Consider the following 19,157-nt stretch of genomic DNA (forward strand, 5'->3'; position numbering starts at 1 on the left):
CATTTTAGTTTTTCTACCTCAAATCGATTCAACACGAATTCTAGGGTCATGGGCCTGAGGAAATCTGCGTGTTTGACAAGCCGTCGCCCTCCCCTGCTCCAGCGTTCTAGAGGTCACTGCTTTCTTCGCTGGGGGCTCTCAGGCCTGGCTGGAACTCCAGCCAAGAAGGTGGGTGTTCCTGCAACTCTTTGTCATCTCCTGTACTTTGGGGGCTGCTTGCTCACTAATCCCTTCGGGATTTTGTTTTAACGTTTGACGTATTGTGACTTTAATGATTGTCTTAATGATCTTTCTTTTTTAGTTAGCCACCTAATTCATTCTGTTCCATAACATTCATTTACCCTTCTACAAGTGTGGTTCTCATCCTCTTAGAATATACTTCCGTATTTGCTTATCTATACTTTAGATTCCAGGATCAATATTTAGCAATAAGGAACAATCAGTTGCACATTAAACTGGTATGTTAACTATAACTGCGGTGGACAGGAGCACTGGGGACAGGAGGAACTCACTTCAGGCACTTGGGGTGTGTCAGGCACCCAATCATCACCACGCCCCTGCGAGGCTGGTACTACCGGCCGCATTCGGAGAAGAGACAACAGACATTGAGAAAGATTCCTTTATCCAAGTCCCATACTAGCCAATGAGAGAATGAAACGACAGCCTAGCTCCCTCCCCACCTCTGGAGCCTATGCTCTTGGCGCTACAAGTACCCGATGGTGAGTCCCGGGTGGGACTGCAGTGTCAGCGGGATGAGATTTCAGCAGAGACAAGCAAGATGGAGTAAAAGGCTGAACAACGTTTCTAAAAAAGAAGAGGAGGAGGGAGAGCACGGAGGAAGAGGGGGTGGAATTCAGGCATGGGGGGGGAACCTGGCTGTGTCAGGTGGGCGGAGAGTAAACAGGAGAGGTGCTTAACTGGAAACAGAAGGCTCAAATGTCACACTGAGAGTTCACATTTTTTCAGCATGATCCACATGACACATGATAATGACACATGAAACCCAGTTTCTTCTAAAATTCTTATCATCCTAACTGGAACTCCAGCCTCTCTTGGGACAACAAATAGGAGTTAACACCAACCAAGTGGCTTCATTGTGCTGATGTCTTAGAATCTTAATATTTCTGCTAGAAAAGCATGGGGAAGTGGCATGCAGGCTGCCTACCCAGGCGGGTCCAGAACATGCAGTTCTGGTGTCCAGACCAGAGTCTGTATTGGACAGACGAGACGGGAAGCACTGAAGCTTTTTAAATAGAAAGGCGTCATGATGGCAGCAGTGTTTCTTAAGGGTTAATATTTTTTCATAAAGATTAGGATTTGGATTATGCACTGGATGGTTAGAAGGCATGGGGAGGTGCAAGCTGGGAAGAGGGGGTGGAATTCAGGCATGGGGGGGGAACCTGGGAAGCTGGGAGGTCAGTTGAAATCCCTTGCAGTGACTTAATTAGGTCCAGGAGAACCAGGGTAAGGCAGAATGGGTAGGACCTGCGATGCTCTCACATAGTGAGATGTTCTAAAGGGAGCAAACACAAAGCCCACACACAGAATTTAGGAGTAGACCAGTTAATAAGAGTAGAATACAAGAAAGAGTTAAGATGGTTTTCTGATTTCTACTTGAGCTACTAAATAAACTGGGTTTCTAGCAGCCTATTTTAATTTTCAATTATACCCAGAGGCTCACTGTCAACAATCCATGAAAGAGTTGCACAGAAGAGTCATTTTCAGAAAAGCTAAGTCACATATTTATTAGCTCTTTTCCACGGTAAAACAAACTGTATGTGTCGCTTGCCCTTTATACGGGTAAACACTGTGAATTCAATGAGTATCGGAATGAAGCCCTTTTCTGTACAGTCATCAGATTAAGGCCAGGAAGGGACTCCAAAGGCAATCAAGGCTTTGAACAAAGCTCAGTGTAAATTGACCTTGTTCTTTTCTTCAGGCAATAGCACCTCTGTGACTTTCAGTCTGTGACATATTTGCTGAATATACAGGGAGATACACCCTCCGTGGTTATATGCCACCGCCTTGGCAGAATTAAAGTCCTCAGGAGCTACTTAAGTAAAGCACACTGCGCAGTGTGTATAGGGGGACAGAGGACTCGTTTACTTACCTTGCTTGTTTACAAGCCGTGACTTCTTGCAATAGTAGGTCAGCTCCTGTTCACAGTGCTCCGCACGGTTTATTGTGGCCTGGAGTTGCTCCAGGCTGGCCACATACTCGAAAAACCCAGCATAGGGGTTCTCCGGATGAGTATTTCTCACTCTTGTTAACTCAGAGCCATTGTGCTGTATGATGGTCCATGCAGTTTCTTGGATGCAGAAATGGGGGAAGAAAGAGAGGAGACCATCACTACTCTGCAAAAGTTAAAATAAATAAAGAAAATCAAAATCACCTTTCATCTGAGTCAAACTTTTCTAGTCATAAACCTCGCTGAGAGGTAGAATGAACACAAATGGACTCTTAAAATTTAATAAAAAGTATATGTATAAAATTTTTTGAATTATAGTAAAGTGATTCTATTCCCTGATATTTATATGACTGCCATGCATTTGCTGTGATTTTATTTTACTTTTTCATATTATGGCCAGACAAATATTTATGGTGAAAAATGTTAAGAAAACTGATTATTAAATTTTTGTGGAATATTTCATCAAACGTAATATTCTCCTTTTTAAAGATACACCATCACATATCATTATTTTATTTTCCTTCAGGAAAGAAAAAATACTACCTATTATAATTGTAAAACATTGTGGAGTATTGATATGATATATCCTAAATTCAGAGATGTTACAATGCAAAAAAAAAGGGGGGGCATCTCAGAATTTGCAAAATATTCTGAATTACATAATGTAAGCAATGACTTTTGTAGTCTTAAAAATCATTCATATTACCTGTAAAAAAGGTCAAAATTTTATGACTTATATATCTCTTCAGACAACATTCAATTATGAGTATATGTCTTTCCTTTTTAAATCAAATTGGAAATATTCATTTTGGTATCATGTGATCTGCATCATTATGCAATGCAATAGGAAGTTACTCTTTGGAGCTGAACACATATGATTTGGCACCAGCAACTCAACTAACAAAAAATACTAGAAACTATTAACACCTGAAAATGTCTCCAAACATTTCCAGCATACTGATCACCAGAAGTATTTAGATGAAATAAAAATCCTACATTGTTTATAACAGAAGATAGACATAATGTATCTTTCCTTCAACGTTTTCAGCAGGGATTCATATTATATTTACTGTGATATATGCAGGCACAAGAACAGATTAATCAAAAGTTCTCTGATTTAACAGGTAAGAAACAGATTAGAAGTTGTCAAAACCCTGGTATATATGTGTTAAGTCACAAAGCTCACTGTACTACAGAGAAATATTCCAAATTAGAGAAAAACAGTAGGTAGAACTCACCCTCGCCCCCTTCTTTTAGCTAATATATTCACATGGTTCAACAAACAAACTGCGATATGAAGGTATGCTTTGAGAAATTTTACGCCTGGCTCTCTCCTAGTCATCAGAAGTCCGAGCAGCGAGGCCGGCTAAATAAATGCGATCAGGCACAGGTGTGGCAGCCTTACTGCCTCCTATGTGTGGGTCATTATTTTTTCTGAAACAATAGTTGTTCTTTTTATTTCTGCCTTACATTTCAGCTCAGTAAAGAGCTTTATCAGTAAAATACTCTCCTTGGGAAGGACATGATATGATATATACACTAATGAAGTGAATTAGGGGTGAATTAGCGCAGGGCCAGCCAGCGCTAGAAACCTTCAGGAGAGCTGAGTGGCAGATTTGGCATCGATCTGTGCCCTTCAGAAAGGGGGGAGGGGCGGGGGGATCTGAGCTTCCTTTTCCAAGTTTGGAAAATACAGTCACAGAATATAGTAAGCAATAGAGTAGGTCTAAAGTTCTACATTTCAACTCAACTCAATCTCGACTGTTAGAACTTAATAATTAACAAGGCAAATCTGTTCACCTTGCCTCTGTTTGACTCTGCTTCTATAGTTCAGCAAAATGATCGATCTTTTCTTGTGGTAAATCAAAGGCATGCATGAAGAAGTTCAACTCTGGCTGAGCAGCTGCCAAAAGGGCAGGACAATAAACCTGCCAGAAACCTTTGTTTCTACACCTTTTGGGTCACCCTGAGAAGGACTTCCCTATAGTTTAGTGTCCGCTGGGTCACAATGAACACATGATTTGAAAGGTCTTTTAAGTTGCTCTAAGAGATTCAAGGCCACGGGACATGACAGCCATTACAGGGCACCTCGTATCCAAGTTTCCTTTTGAAATTCTAAAATTTCAACATTATGATCATTCTTGTAAGAGATTTTATTTTCTAATAAAAATAAAGTGCTACAAAGTAGGAAGTGAACCAGATGTCGCACTTATTAGACAGGACAAGGCAGAGACGATGAAACTGCCGCCGCGGATTCTGAGCAATAGAAATGGGAGCCCAGTCAGCCGTGGTCCAAAACTCACAGACTCGACTAACGGGAGTCGCTCGTGACTGTTAATGCAAAGCCTCTTGGCTGTTCTTTCAGGCATGAGAGTGTTACCTGATGTTTCTACAAACACCTATGTAGAAATGACAACTGTAAAAGACATAGGCTTTGTCACAATTTGCAATTCAGTCTTTTATGACTTATTTTGTTGGTCTTTCCCATGCCTCTGCAAGCTTTAAGAGAATAGTTTCTGATTTGCCAAACACAGTGCCTCGGACACATGGCACAGGGGCTTGGCACAACATGCAAAAGAAGACATTAAGGAAATGAGGAAATGAACAAACGAGTGAATAAAAACAATGCATTGTCTAGACGAGAACGCAATCTTCTAGGTGATCTGAGTCTGATTCTGAGGTGGCTCTGAGACTTCCATTGCCTTTTAGTAGTTTCATAAGTCTAGATCGTAGATAACTTAAAACTGCAAAATAGTGTTATGTCTGAAGTTGTGAAGGGTATGAGATGTTATTATCCTACTTGCAAGTTATCCTGCTCCATATATATATCTATCTATCTATCTATCGATAGATAGATAGATAGATAGATAGATAGATAGAATCTATGTTTATATATCTATATATATGGACATGGACGTCAGTGCTAAAGATACTGATATATGCAAACAGACACAGGAGGCCTCTGGATCAGGGACCTTTCACTCCCAGAGTCTTAGCAGCATCTGTTCTCAACACCCCATTTTTCCATGGCCCATGCCATGAGGGCCAGAAGCCCCTGTGTGTGCTGGAGTTGCCCCCACAAGAGAGGAACCCCAAAATTATGAGACGTGGGGCTTGGAGGGGATGGCTGGCACCTCTTCTTTGTAAAATGAGAAAGGGGAGTGGGCACAAATCCTTACATTTTTATCACTCTTAGAATGTAAGCAAATGCTGCTCAGGGAGATAAGCCTTTAAATCTCTCCAGAGAAATTCACTATCTCTTACTTCCAAGACACATTAACATTTAATTATCCTTTAACCCAGGCTTCCAGATTTTTTTTCCTTAGAAAGCAAGTTTCCTTGCTACATGTAATTCTTCTCTACAGACATGGAACTTCTAACGGGTAGAGGTTTGACTGACTTCCCTCCTGCACTTGTGAAGAAGCCACTTTCATCTCCATTTGCCCCTTCATCTCACTATTCCTCGTCCACGTGCGTGTCTGTTCTTCGGAGTCCCCTTTGAACTGGTTGTAACGCCTCACCAGTTTCCTCATTGGTAATATGTTAAACAAAATCTTCAAAATATATTCTTTAGCTTTTATTTTTATGTCTGTGTAAGAGCCATGATTTTATTTTTGTGAAAATTATCCTATGCAAAGAGAATTATTGAGGTAGGAGACACAGGGAAATGAGCAAGGAGCGATAGCTCAAGTAGGCAGAAGATCTATTAACTTTAATAAATACTCTAAAAAAAATTGAAAGTCAGTTTGGGTCTACTAGTGTCTCTCCCTGAGGATATTTCCAATAATATAAATTGTATGCAAAGCAACTGAATAATTAAGAACTTGATTTATCCTAGACTGACTGCTATTTTTAGTGTGATAACAGTGCAGAGGGGAAAACATGCTGCTTGAGCAACACAGTTGTAGAGCCTGTGTTCCTTCATGCTTAATAACTGAGGGTGACAGATGTGACACAGCTTGGAAGAGCAGGTAGGAAGTGCTGCGTCAAGGAAAGCCGGTGAGATGACAGGAAAGAATGTTCTGGGGCAAAACAATGTAAGCAAGGCTGCATTTGAATAAGGATGGTTAGTTATTAACTCTCATACCTATTGAGAAGGTCTTTATGATGGAAATCCCTGAAATAAAAGTAATTTTATTATAAATCCTACGCTCCCCAGCCTTCTCACTGAGTGGTCTTGGGGGCCCATACTGCAGTATCAAGCTTATGAACAGCGTAGAGCCCCGGACCCTGGTCTCTAAACTCACTGACTTGGTGAAACTAAAGCAGGAGTCTCCACAGTGGTGCAGCTGAGAAGGGTGACTTTAAGGCACCAAATTATCATTTTCACAGAAGTCTGGAAGCTACGGCTCCAGCTTTCATCATTTTTCCCCACTGAAACAATCACCTTTGTGAAATGTTTCATAACGAGAAACTTCTTGAATATAAAACTATTTCATCACAGGAAAAGCAGTGGCTTTAGTGGAGCAAAAGGTCCTCTTCATTTCAATAGCGGCAGACACTTGATTCATATTATCCTGAATAATTATTTTTAAATTATAGTTAGAACACTCTGTTTGGAAAGAATTTTCCATTTTTAACATAATTTAGGAAAATGCCCATCCATAAGAGATTTTCTTTGTATTTTTTAGGTTGTAATAGTTGAAGGCATTTAAATGCATGTGAGGTCACAAGAAGTGAACGCCGAGAAGAGGCCCCTCACCCGACTGTCCCATCACCGTGATCTTGGACTCTCCAGTCTCCCAAACTGCGAGAAATAAACTTATATTGTTTATGAGCTACCCTGTCTGGTATTTTGTTGTAACAGCCAACTCTTTCCCACATATTCACTCCATGATTTTAAGTAGCAAACCCACCTTTCCAGCACCTTCCATTTAACATTTCCTTTTCCTGACTTCCTGACAGAACATGGCCAATGTAAACTTTCTGAAGTGATGGCATAAGGGGCTATCGAGCAGTTAAAATGTGGCCAGTGAGACCAAGGGACTGACTTTTAATGTAATCTTATTTTTATGAATCAATTGAAATTTGTAAAATTTATTTCAATTGTTTTAGATTTATTAATTTTATTTAAGTTTAAATCTAAATAGTCAGTTTCTTACTAATAGCTACTACATTGGAGAGCACACTTCATCTAGATTCCATTTCTTTACCTTTGATGATGAAGGAATCAAGATTCCTTTTGACAACATTTATATACAACTTTCCTCAGTGCTACTGGCTGTAAAGGAATCTTGATTCCTTCAATTTCGTTTCCATGGCCTGTTTATCCTATGCCAGTCACACCGGCTTTGCTTAGCCTCTCAGAATTATGCTTTTCAATCGGGCAGGGTTGAGTCCTTCAACCTCATCCTTCATGATAAATATTATTTTTCTTGTTCCTTCAAATCTGCTGATGAATTTTAGAAGCTGCTTGCTTGTTTTCACCTAAACAATTACACCAACCAGCAAACAAACACCCTGCTGGAATTTCAATTTAGATTTGCTCTGAATCAATGACTACTTAGGAAAAATTGATATTTATACAATACTGAGTTCTCTGATCAATTAAAATTTGACATAAATATTTCTCCATTTATATGGGATTTCAGTTTATCTCCAGATCATTTTATACTTATCTATGTAGAAGCCTTGTACATCTTTCATTAGATTTATTACCATGTATTCAAGATTTTTGATATGAAAAATAAAATCTAAAATTTAATTTTCTAATTGCTTATTGCTAATGTGCAGAAATCAATTAATTTTTGTATCAACTGATATCCAGTAATCATCCTAAATTTTAGTTGTTCATCTGTAGATTGTTTAGAATATTCTCAGTACATAACCTGGTCATTTACAAATAATGAGAACCTTAGTTCTTTCTTTCCGGCCCTTATATCTTTCATTCATTTCTCTCGCTTTGTTGCACTGACTAGGACATCCACTACAATAGAGGACAGCACGACAATGGCAGGCACCCTTGTATTAATGCTGGTAACAGGGCATGGCTTTCAATATTTTACCATAAACTTTGTTATATGCTGTAGGGATTTTTGGGGCTACTCTTTAACAAATTAAGGAAATTACCTTCTATTTGTAATTTATTTATATTTTTATTTTCTTTTTTAATCACAAACAGATGTTGAATTTAATCAAACATATTTTCCATGACTATTAATTCCTATTTAAATATATGTAAATAAAGAATTCAAGAAGAAACTTCGTGTTTACAAAGACTTTTTACATGCATCCAACTCAAAAAATAAAGTCTATCCTTTTTGTTTTGGGACTTAATGAGATACATTTATTATTAAATGTTGTATGCACATACCACATACATAGAAAATAATGACAACATTTTAAATCATTATCATTATTTTTAAGGATTTATGTTAGTTCTATTGAACAACATATATTTTAATCAAATTACAAATTAGGTCAACTTTCTACTTGCTTCATTTTAATTTTATGTTTAAAGCATTCTTGCAGATGTTACCATTACACGAAAGGTGATTAACTCACCAGTCATATTGCAATACAGAAGGAACGGTTCTAGGGGGCCGCTTCCATCTGAGTCTATGTAATAAAACCCTGAAGTATTTCCTTTGTGCTTATAGGCTTCACATGACTGCTCATAGATAGCTGTAAAAAAAAAAAAAAAAAAAAAGGATCATCATAAATGGAACAGCATAAAATGAATTTCTAAAATTTTAGTTTGGACACAAAATACTCCAAATTTTAATACGTGTGTTACTGACTGGAAGATAAAACATACCTTAAAACAAAACTCTACTCTTTTTTTAAAAAAGCAATATGGGTGAAAGCAAGTTAGAAAGAAAAAAGGAAGGATGAGGCTGTATTTTATGCTATTATATTTTTATTACTAAAGAAATATGAGCCAAAATGAAAATTTGGTTTATTTTTACATTAGGTAGAACAACAAAAGAGAAGGTAGTTGTTTTAAATGTTAAGATACTTATAAGTATAATTTGGGGCATCCATCCAAATGGACTTCTCAGCATCCATAATAACCTAATATCTGAAGCACAATAGTACAATCTTAAACAATCTGCTGATAGTCAAAAATTATGCAATAGGAAAGTTTTACATAATATTGTAAGTATTCTCCTTTCTCACATAAGATTATCTATAAATAAAATCTTTTTTATAAAAGAAATAAGATTTATAAAGCTCCTCATCAATAATTTAAAAAGTAATTTACAAAAGAAACTTTCTATAATGTTCTATAATGAGAATTCAGAATAATTAAAATTCAAAGCAGGGGAAATATTTATATGAAATAAGCCCCCAAGAGGACTCAATGTGTTTTAATCCATAATTGGATGTTTTTCATTATACAATTATATATTTCCCATGCACAAGTTTTGATATTAACACCTATATATGATGCACAATCTCACTGAATACTTGGCCAAATGTACTGATAATTTCCACCAAGCTTCTTATTCTGTGAAATGAGAAGTAAATCATCCCTGAATGTTCTTCCCTGATCTAGTCTAAATTTTTTAAAATCATGTTAGAGTTTTAGAAAATATTAAATAATGTAACTGATTTGCTCAGTGTTACAAAATTTCAGATCATGCAAAATTACTTCTCCACTCCTCCACAGTCTGATGGTTTTATTTTTCCTGTTATATATTACACAGAAGAAAATATAAGCATGGACTGCTTTGCAGTCACATCTGTGCTTTGTGCAGTGAAGTGGGCATGCAAAAATGGTTAATTTATATTCATCTATATGCACACATCTAGGTTCACAAATTCCTTCAAAGATGTTGGCAGTGCCTACACATAACTTTGGAGTGAAGGTGGGTATTAGAAAGGTCACATAACTGGATAAGGGCAACTGAGAGGACACTTTGGCTTCATGTGTATCGCTTCACATTTTATGACAAGACTGTTCAACAGATTATTTTTAATAAGACTTTTTAAAAGACCCCTTCCCTGCCCCTCCCTCTACTCATGCTAAAGTGAGTGATAACTTCACAATACCTAGTAAATAACTTGCCATCCTGGCCCCATTTCTCAGAATGGTTATTGGCAAAAAGCCTTCAGCTTCACTCAGACTACCTGTTCCAGAATCTAATAAATTAACTCAATGATTAGGTCAAACTGTGGGCCACAGATGAAAATATCTTATTTATTTATCATCTGGTTTTTTTCCTTAGAGCTGTTGGGTTTGCATTTAAATTCTGTTATTGATAACAATTAAAGACAAATAATTATTCAATCAAAATGCATTCCTTAGCTTCCTGTTTTGAGTTAGTTACTACCATAGGGAGATACTCATTAAAATATACAGTCCCTCCGATAGCCAGGTGACCTGGATCAAGTATCTCGCCTCTGGTTACAGCGAGATGTGCAGTTCACAATACAGGAGAGACACTGGCTGTGATCCCGGGCTCTGAAGCATGACAGCAAGTGTTCACTTCCTGTGACTCAACTGTTTCAGAAGCCTCAGGTAAGGGCATTCATCTCTCTCTGCTGCCTCACGACCAGATTAGGGATACTAAGCGTACCCGCCTACTAAGGTGGTGATCGTAATTAAGGGGGTGATCAGGACAACTAGAAATCAACTGGATGCTAAAACTCAGGAGTGTACATTCGAGCCCATGGCTGCACATACATGCCCTATATTCACACAGCAATGGCAAGGGACATGGAACAAGACAATCAGGAGAGAGGCGGGGGCAGCAGGGTGCTCAGCTTACAGTTGTGGCAGGTGGCTCCGCTGTACCCTGTGTCCGCACAGCTGCAGTAGAAGGTGCTCCAGGACTGGGAGCACTCGCCGCCGTGCTCGCAGTAGTTGGGCAAACACCTAAAAGGAGGTGCAGGTGCCATTACTGTTTTTCACTTTGAGATGTAAAATATTGATCATTTGTCCATGCTCATGTGAAAGAAGGATGTCAACCGTAACGTAAAGAGTAAATGTAACATGACTAATGGTTATTCAGTCTGTCATTAAAGCACTTTAATCACAGAACTAAACCTTGGATCAATAAATTCATCAGATCCCAACCGATTCTCAGGTAGTTGTGGCCGCTTAATTTCCAACATGTCTTACTCTTTCAGAACCCTCTCCTTTCCCTAAGTAACACAACACTAATTCAATATGTTGCCGGAGATATAAATAGCTTACACAAAATAACAACATAGAATCATATTGATTTACTACACTGAATATTTAAAGGAGAAAAAAATAAAGAAAGGAGGAGAGAAGGAGTGGGACAAAGGGGCATCTGTATTCCCTTGGTGCGTACATCCGGGGCGGTGGGAGGTGCGTGATACGGTCGCGGGTTCCAGGCACTGCGCCAGGGGGCTGGCGGGGGCGCGGTGGGGGGGAGCTCCAGCAGGCCGGGCGATCCCACAGGCGCCCCCAGGCGCCCCCAGGGTATTTAAACTTTCCACAGAAATGCAGGCGTGCTCAACATCTGTCAAACACTGTGTGACTTACGAGCTCGAGGTAGTTCAATTTCAACACCAGATACTAATACACTTCTTTCAGTGATGCCCTATCCTTGAGAAGCTGAACTTCTAATAGTTGATAAAAAAAGCAAGAACCAAGTGACACCACTATTGAACAGAAAATGACAGTGGCAGGGTCTGATGTGATCCCCAGCCTTGAAAAGCTGCACAGCACCCGACCGCAAACGTGTGCAATTACTAAGTAATTAATTTTTTAATTAAAAATTTTTAACTTTTAATTAAAAATTTAAAAAAATATATAAAACATTTTTAGAGAGTTACTAAATTGTTAGGATGTGAACACTTATGATGTTGTTTGGACTTAAACCATTTTTTAAGTGAATGTAGTAGGTACATTTTTTGGCCTGGGGCACAGTGAAAAAAATTACTGAATGGTACCTTGTGTCCAAGGCTTTAAATGTCCTCACTCATCCCAGATTTAAAAATAAATTAGCTACAAAACCTGCCAAGAATATATTTGTGATGTCAGTTCTGCCATCTCCTTTATTAAATCTAAAGATGGGAATTTCATGTTTTCCTTAGGATTATTCCAACTTGAACTGAAAATAATGTTACTGATTTTTCCTGATTAAAAAAATAGAGTCCAATGCACAGAAACCAAACAATTCAGGAAACACTAGAAAAGAAATATAATTTATAATCTCAATATATAAAACAACACTATAAATACATATATGTGTTTGTGTATATATACTGTATATGGATGTGTATATATGTGTTTGTATATATAAGCATTACATTCATGTCATTTTACAATCTGCCTTTTAAAAATTCAAAAATAAATAATGCCAATTAAGTTTAAATATATTTTAGCATTTTATATATTCAAAGGAATCCACTCAAGGAATGTTTTGCTATGCATTTAAGATTTTAAACATTTCAAATCAATAATAATCCAGAAGAGAAAAATTTTTGAAAAATTTGAACAGCAATCCTAGTTGGCCATTGGAAGAGGACAGAGCAGTCTGCTTTCTAACAGACCCCACATCGTGCTTTAAAAGGGGGCAGGCCTACGTGGCTATGCCTAAAATCCTAAAGAACAAATGTGTTATTATTGCTATACATATGCTATTTCTCATTGATCTGCTACTAAAAGATATGAATTCATTTTCCTTGATAGCTAGTCAGACTTAACTTTGCACAAAGTTTTATTACAATGTGAAAGACTGAATTGTGGATTTTACTTAAATTCATGATATAGTAGTTTTGTTTGACTACTACTTGTAACATATAGCAAATTACATTTTATAATGATGCACTAAATGTTCTAAACATACACACTCATAAAGTCACTCACATGTCCGAAGTTCCTTCCATCCGTGCACACCCACACAATCACCCACCACTCACACATTAACCACACACATGCACACACATGTTAAATGCACACAATCACCCACCACTCATACATTAACCACACACATGCACACACATGTTAAATGTTCTAAACAATTGTATTGCACACTTTTCTCCTTACTAGTTACTCCAATAAAAAGTAAAACAACCCATCAACTGATTTTCTCTAGCCTTTTCCTTAGACTTTTCCATCATTATTTGCATTGCTTGTGACCTTGAACAAATGCATACATCAATATTCCCAAAACTAAAGTGACGTGTACCATTTTGGTATATCTTGATCCCTTGTCCATTCCAATATAAATTTCAGAACACTGTGACACAACATAAAGCAGAGCCGGAATTAATGACATTGAAGTAAAAATCTACACATTTAGGAACTCTGAATAGGTAGGTGCTTATGGGTCCTAGGACAATGGTGATCGCCTGATTTCAAATCTCATATCCCTCCTCAAAACCATGAAATTAACAAGAACCATCCAAACTCCTTTCTCCTCCAAATAAACAAGCCATGCCTTCAGTATTACAGGAGGCAGAATAGCACCATGTCTTCAGATCATTGCAGCAGGGACAGAAACCCTCCATGTGAGCACAGTGGAGAAGGAACGAGGGCAGGCTGCAGGGCTCCTCAGAAAGGGGTGAGGGAGTGTGGGGGACTCGAGGGGGACAAGGACCAGCCTGCAGGGGAGATGGCACACGCCCAGGGCCCAGGAGGCGGGAGCGGATGGGGCAGGGGTCGGGCTGCATGCTGGAGGGCTGATGGCCGTGAGCTGGGGAAACCCGGGGGCAGGTGCTGGGCCTGCGGAGACTGCCATGGTGGACGCTGTGACCCAGTGGCCTCAGTCCTTGTCAGGAGTCTCTGCAGCCCAGCCGTCACTGGAGACCAAGGACCCACCACACCATGTGCCTTCCTGCAGTTGGAAAGGGCTGAGATGGCAACCTCCCTCAACCAGCACGTGCTCTTAAGAAGTGGATGGCAAAAGACAGACCTAATTCTTTCGTTTAATAAGTACTTTGGTTCCAAGCAACTTAGTAAGTACGTATGCCCTAACCACTGCCGCCCCTGCCCCTGCCTCACCTGGGTTTCTGCCAAGACACAGGGACACGGACGGCAGCTCCCTCTGCAGTCCCGCCCTCACCCCTCAGGCACCGCCACCCAGATCCCCTGGGCTTAGGGCCACCTCGCCTGCATCTCCACAGAGGACAAGGGAGGGTTTGCCATGAGTGTGTGTGTGCAAAAGAATGAGTGTGACTGTGTCTAAGGAAGGTGTGAGTGTGTGTAACAACTGTGGGGATGATCTCTTGAGTTTATGAGTGTGGAGAGGTTGTGTATGTGAGTGTACTTGCCTATGGAGTGCGTGCATGGGTTCCTGTGTGAGGAGGTACATGAACGTGTGTACAGAGAGCGTGTGTGCATCAGGATTGTGCACAGCAGAGAGCTTTTGGATGTGTGTGTGGTGAGCACACGAGTGAGTCCATGTGTTGGGAGACTGTATATATATATGAGTGTGAGCATGTGTGTAAATGTATGTACCGTTATGTATAGGTTTGATCTAACTTACAGTTAGTTACAGTAAAAAAGGACTACATTGTTTTAGTTCCTGTCAAATTTTAAAACATTTTAATGTTCCTGTTTTTCATTGAGACGTATTAAACCATTAAATTCTGCATTTATTATACACTGATTAAATATTAACCACAAAGAACGCCCTGTGCACCGAGGGGTGCATGGCAGGCTGGCAGGCACTCGGGGGACTAGCCGGGACCGAGGGCGAGGGTGGGCGCTGGCTCTGCCGCGCAGCCGTGCCGTCCCAGCCAACCCGCTGGGCATCTTGCTGTATTTATAAGCAAGAACTACAACAAGAGAAGGTTCTAAGGGTTTTTGTGAGGATTAATTTAAATATATATTAATTAATTTAATATTAGTTTAAGAATATAGTCGCTACACAGTATCACCCATACATACACACTCATAAAGTCACTCACATGTCCGAAGTTCCTTCCATCCGTGCACAAACACCCACACAATCACCCACCACTCACACATTAACCACACACATGCACACCCACTCACACACATGCACACCCTCCTCACACACTCATGCACCTGTAAGGCCATTCTTACACATATTTCTGTATTCCTTACACACACATCTTCTTTACACACATTCATACACACACAAATTTAAATACTAATTCAGGGAGAGTATAAAGTTATTTTAAACACACATTTCTAAAATCATTAAGATTGATTTATAAATTTAATAAAATTCTCACAGATATATACTGCTTTTTCAAGTGATTATAGATGCTTTTGTGATAAATTAATATATATTAATATAAACTTTTCCTGGAATAGAAATAGTTTTATCCTGCATTTTGTTTTGTATTTTTGTGTGTGAGTGTGTGTGTGAAGATAATCATGTAAAATGTTTGTATAATAATGAATGGCTTATAATGAGGATATGGATGATTTTATGAGTTTTTTACGCTTTCTTGTATTTTGCAATTAAAGAAAAAAAATCATGTTTCTCATTTCATTATTTCCAAACATGAACAAATGCTCTTTTAAAATGTGCATTTATTCTTATTCGTCATCTCAACTGCTCCTGAGAGATACTAAAAGACTTAGAATCTAGATGTCTGCTTGAAAAATACTGGAAAATATTTTTGATACTCTGCCAAATGACTTCTTTCTTTCTCCTGTATTTCTTTCCGGGTTATCCTTTTCCTATTTCAATAAAACTTCTAAAATAAAAAAATAAAATAAACAATAAATGAATATTAACTCATGTTAGGTGTTTAGCATAGGTGGGGCAGAGTTACCTCCTTGCTGATGTGTTCTATGCAGTTAGGCCTATGATGGTTGCACTTGTGTTGAACACGTACAGACTTTTTTTCTTGCCATTATTCCTCAAATTATACAGTGTAACAACTATTTGCATAGCATTTACATTATATTAAGTGTTCAAAGTGATTTAGAGATTATTTAAAGCATAGGGGAGGATGTACATAGGTTATATACAAGCTCTACACCATTCTACAAGAACCCATGGATTTCAGAAGAGGTACTGGACCCAATCTTCCCACAGATACCAAAGGACGATTATATATATTTTTTCATATAAGAGAATGATAGCTTTGGAAATTTAAAAGGTATACAAATGTAAAACTCCCTAGTTTTCTAAGATTGCTCAGGTCACTGTGAGACAGTTTTTCTTTAAGAAAATGTGTAGTCAAGACTTCTGAATAATTAGCTATTTCTGAAGTCTTTCTAAGGCGTGATATGGAAAGCTTATATTCTCCAATTGTGCTGTATCTTACTCTATTTTACAAGTGTGTACATCTAGGAAGCAGGCAACATGGATTCAAGTGTAAATAGTAGCTCCAAAGCCACCACAGAGGAGAGGCATGGATCTGCTTGTACCCCAGGAATTTTCTGCAACCTGAGCCAGTCAATATGACTATCATTCATGGGCAGGTGACTGAACCTCCCACTGGTCCCTGTTGGCTGTTACCCATCAGAGGCGGGGACTCCTTGTCTTTTTGAGTGAGTATCTCCTTAAGGGAGCAGATCCAGGGAGCCTTGTTATATGCCCTCCTCAAAACTGGGATTAAGGTTCTAGAACTGGTGTAGTTGTAACTATGGAAAAGCTCATTTAATCCCCAGATCAAGCCAGCAGAGGTTCATTGTCTAAATTCTCCCTTTACATATTATCTTTCATTATATAAAGAATTGTTTTATCTGCAGATGGGGTTAAATAAATGCATACTGATAGAAATGATGCCCTTCTAATTCATTGTTAAATAAGATAATAATTATTTTTTCAACACAACGTTATCTATTAGTATTTAAAAAGGACCAAGACACATTGACAGAGTGAATGGTCTAGCAGCAGAAATAGGTGAGTGTCTGTGTTCATAAAATGTTCTATAGAAATAAAAAGTTATTTTTAAAACTCAGAATTTATGAATTTATTCAAAACATGTGACACTAATACAGGGTGAGGGCTAAGTTTGTCACAGGGTATAGTTTTCTAAGATATTTGGCTAAAGTTGACCAGGCCTAAAAATACTTTTGAATCATCAGCTATCAGTTATCACTCAAAAAGTTGCCCATCCTCTGCAATTAACCCCTCAGCCTTGCACTGCCATGTCCCGCATGGGATTTCCTACTGAAACTACTGGGGCAGCCTTATGTCCTGATCAACACCACAGCTCCCAACCTTCCCTTAGGACAGGTTCCTCTTGTGTTCTCTGCAGAAAAGACAGTTATGGGTTTTTAAAGGTGCACATGAGGAGCATAGCAACCAGTTAAACTTCTAAGCCGCTGATAACCTTGCTCAGCTCTCTGGGAGCCAAGACAATTTGATAACTGGCCAAATAGGACTCTGATTTCTTGGTACCTCATGCTCAATGTGACTGTTAGGGCATCCTAAGCTATTGAGTTTAGTGATATATTTTTGATACATTTATTCCCACCTAAGATTATAGCAGCATCAACGCTATCTTTTATGAACTGGTAGGATGTGTCCAGATAAACGGCATGGTCACATGTTTTCTATCTAAATTTTATCACTGCAAATATGAAAAATAAAACTAAAGGTATATTTTTCTTATTTCTAATGTGAATATAATAATTCATTTCCCATGGAAAAGGTAATGATAGGAAAGGGGAGACAAAAAAATGTTTGCTTTCTATACAAATTTTAATCTGCTGCCCAACATTTGACAACAGACAGAAGATGGCCCTTACCTACCTGTCTGTGATGCCACAGGAGTCTATCTGAAGGTCACTGAAGTTTCCAAGGGACCCCTGCTGAACGGAAATCAGGTCTACCGCTCTGTTACTGATAGAAATGTGTCTCACACATCCCTGAAACCCGCCAAGGGGATTTTTACATTTGGATCCAAAGCTGTTGTCAGGGCAACCTGATAAAAACAACGCAAAGTAAAACCAAGACATACCATAGTGAGAATTCAGTATCACAGAATACTTCATTACAAAAATAAAACAGGCATTTGATTATTTTACGAAATTAATGGAGAAAAAAGCCCACTGCAGTTATTAGTTTGCTCTAACGTACTAATTTCAGTTTATACAAAGTAGTTCTCTTTATGATCATAGGATTCATAGGAAATTACTGCTGTTACAATAATTATGTACAAGGATACTGACTTGATTCAAATTTTAAAATTATGCAGAGATTAGCCCAGAATCCTAAACACGTTAGGCAGCAGTATTGAATTACATATCATTTAAATACAGGAACTTAGTCTTTTGGAGCACAAAAAGAATAGAAAGGATAAAAACGTTCACTGTAGATAAGAAAAGATAAATCAATAATGGTGAACTATTTTTGTACTGAAAGCTACCTATTTGGAAAAGAAGTTATGTTAACTTGAAATAAAGTTACCAACTACTTTATTGAATTAAATGCTTTATTTTAATATACATACAATAGCCATATATACATGCATTTTAATAAATCATAATGGCTTAATGTGAAAACATTTCATTGTTTGGTTTTATTTATACTTTTCCTCATAAAAGAATGTTCTTGTATATTGATTTTTTCTAACATTTATCCAAGACCTGTTACTAATTATTTAAATAACAAAGAACTATAATATTGACCATTATTGTCTGGGATTTAATGATGTTCTAAGTGTTTCTCTATCCAAGTGAAATAAATAATTTTATGGAGTATGAACACACATATTATACTTATGCATTTTTCATTAATCTTTCTTTGCTGTTATGGTTGTCAACCACCATTAGAATTTCAAAGAATAAGAAATGAACCAGCAACTTTCTAATTCTGTACAATTCATGCTAGTTTTCTACCTGGGAATTTCTAGTATAATTAAATATCTTGACTGAGGATATTTACTTTTATTGCTTTGTTTTCCTAACAAAATGCATTTACATGGCAACTCAAGGCCAAATTCTTATTCAAAACTGTTAACAGACATTGGAAATGTTAAATTTTAACCAATGGAGACAGTGAAGTTTCAAATTTAATTTATCAAGAAAAGGTAATGAAAACTGTTTGAGTATCCATTTATAACACATGGCACAATTCACATCTTCAGTGTATAAATTATTTCTGTTGGATAGGAC

The 19,157-nt window shown here is 38.1% G+C and overlaps 1 protein-coding gene across 1 annotated transcript in view; it reads right to left on the reverse strand.

The window, feature by feature from the left end:
- Positions 1-19,157, reverse strand: part of CNTNAP4 (contactin associated protein family member 4) — a 230,621-nt gene that overhangs the window by 53,180 nt on the left and 158,284 nt on the right. The window contains exons 10-13 of the mRNA XM_054579166.1: positions 17,794-17,965; positions 10,903-11,009; positions 8,693-8,812; positions 2,111-2,308 (exon numbers count right to left, since the gene is read on the reverse strand). Of these exons, the coding sequence (XP_054435141.1) occupies positions 2,111-2,308; positions 8,693-8,812; positions 10,903-11,009; positions 17,794-17,965 (597 nt within the window). The remainder of the gene's footprint in view (positions 1-2,110; positions 2,309-8,692; positions 8,813-10,902; positions 11,010-17,793; positions 17,966-19,157) is intronic.

The sequence above is a fragment of the Pteronotus mesoamericanus genome, unplaced genomic scaffold (assembly GCF_021234165.1).
Source record: "Pteronotus mesoamericanus isolate MK-2021 breed Mesoamerican mustached bat unplaced genomic scaffold, CSHL_Meso_final contig_52, whole genome shotgun sequence".
Taxonomy (NCBI): domain Eukaryota; kingdom Metazoa; phylum Chordata; class Mammalia; order Chiroptera; family Mormoopidae; genus Pteronotus; species Pteronotus mesoamericanus.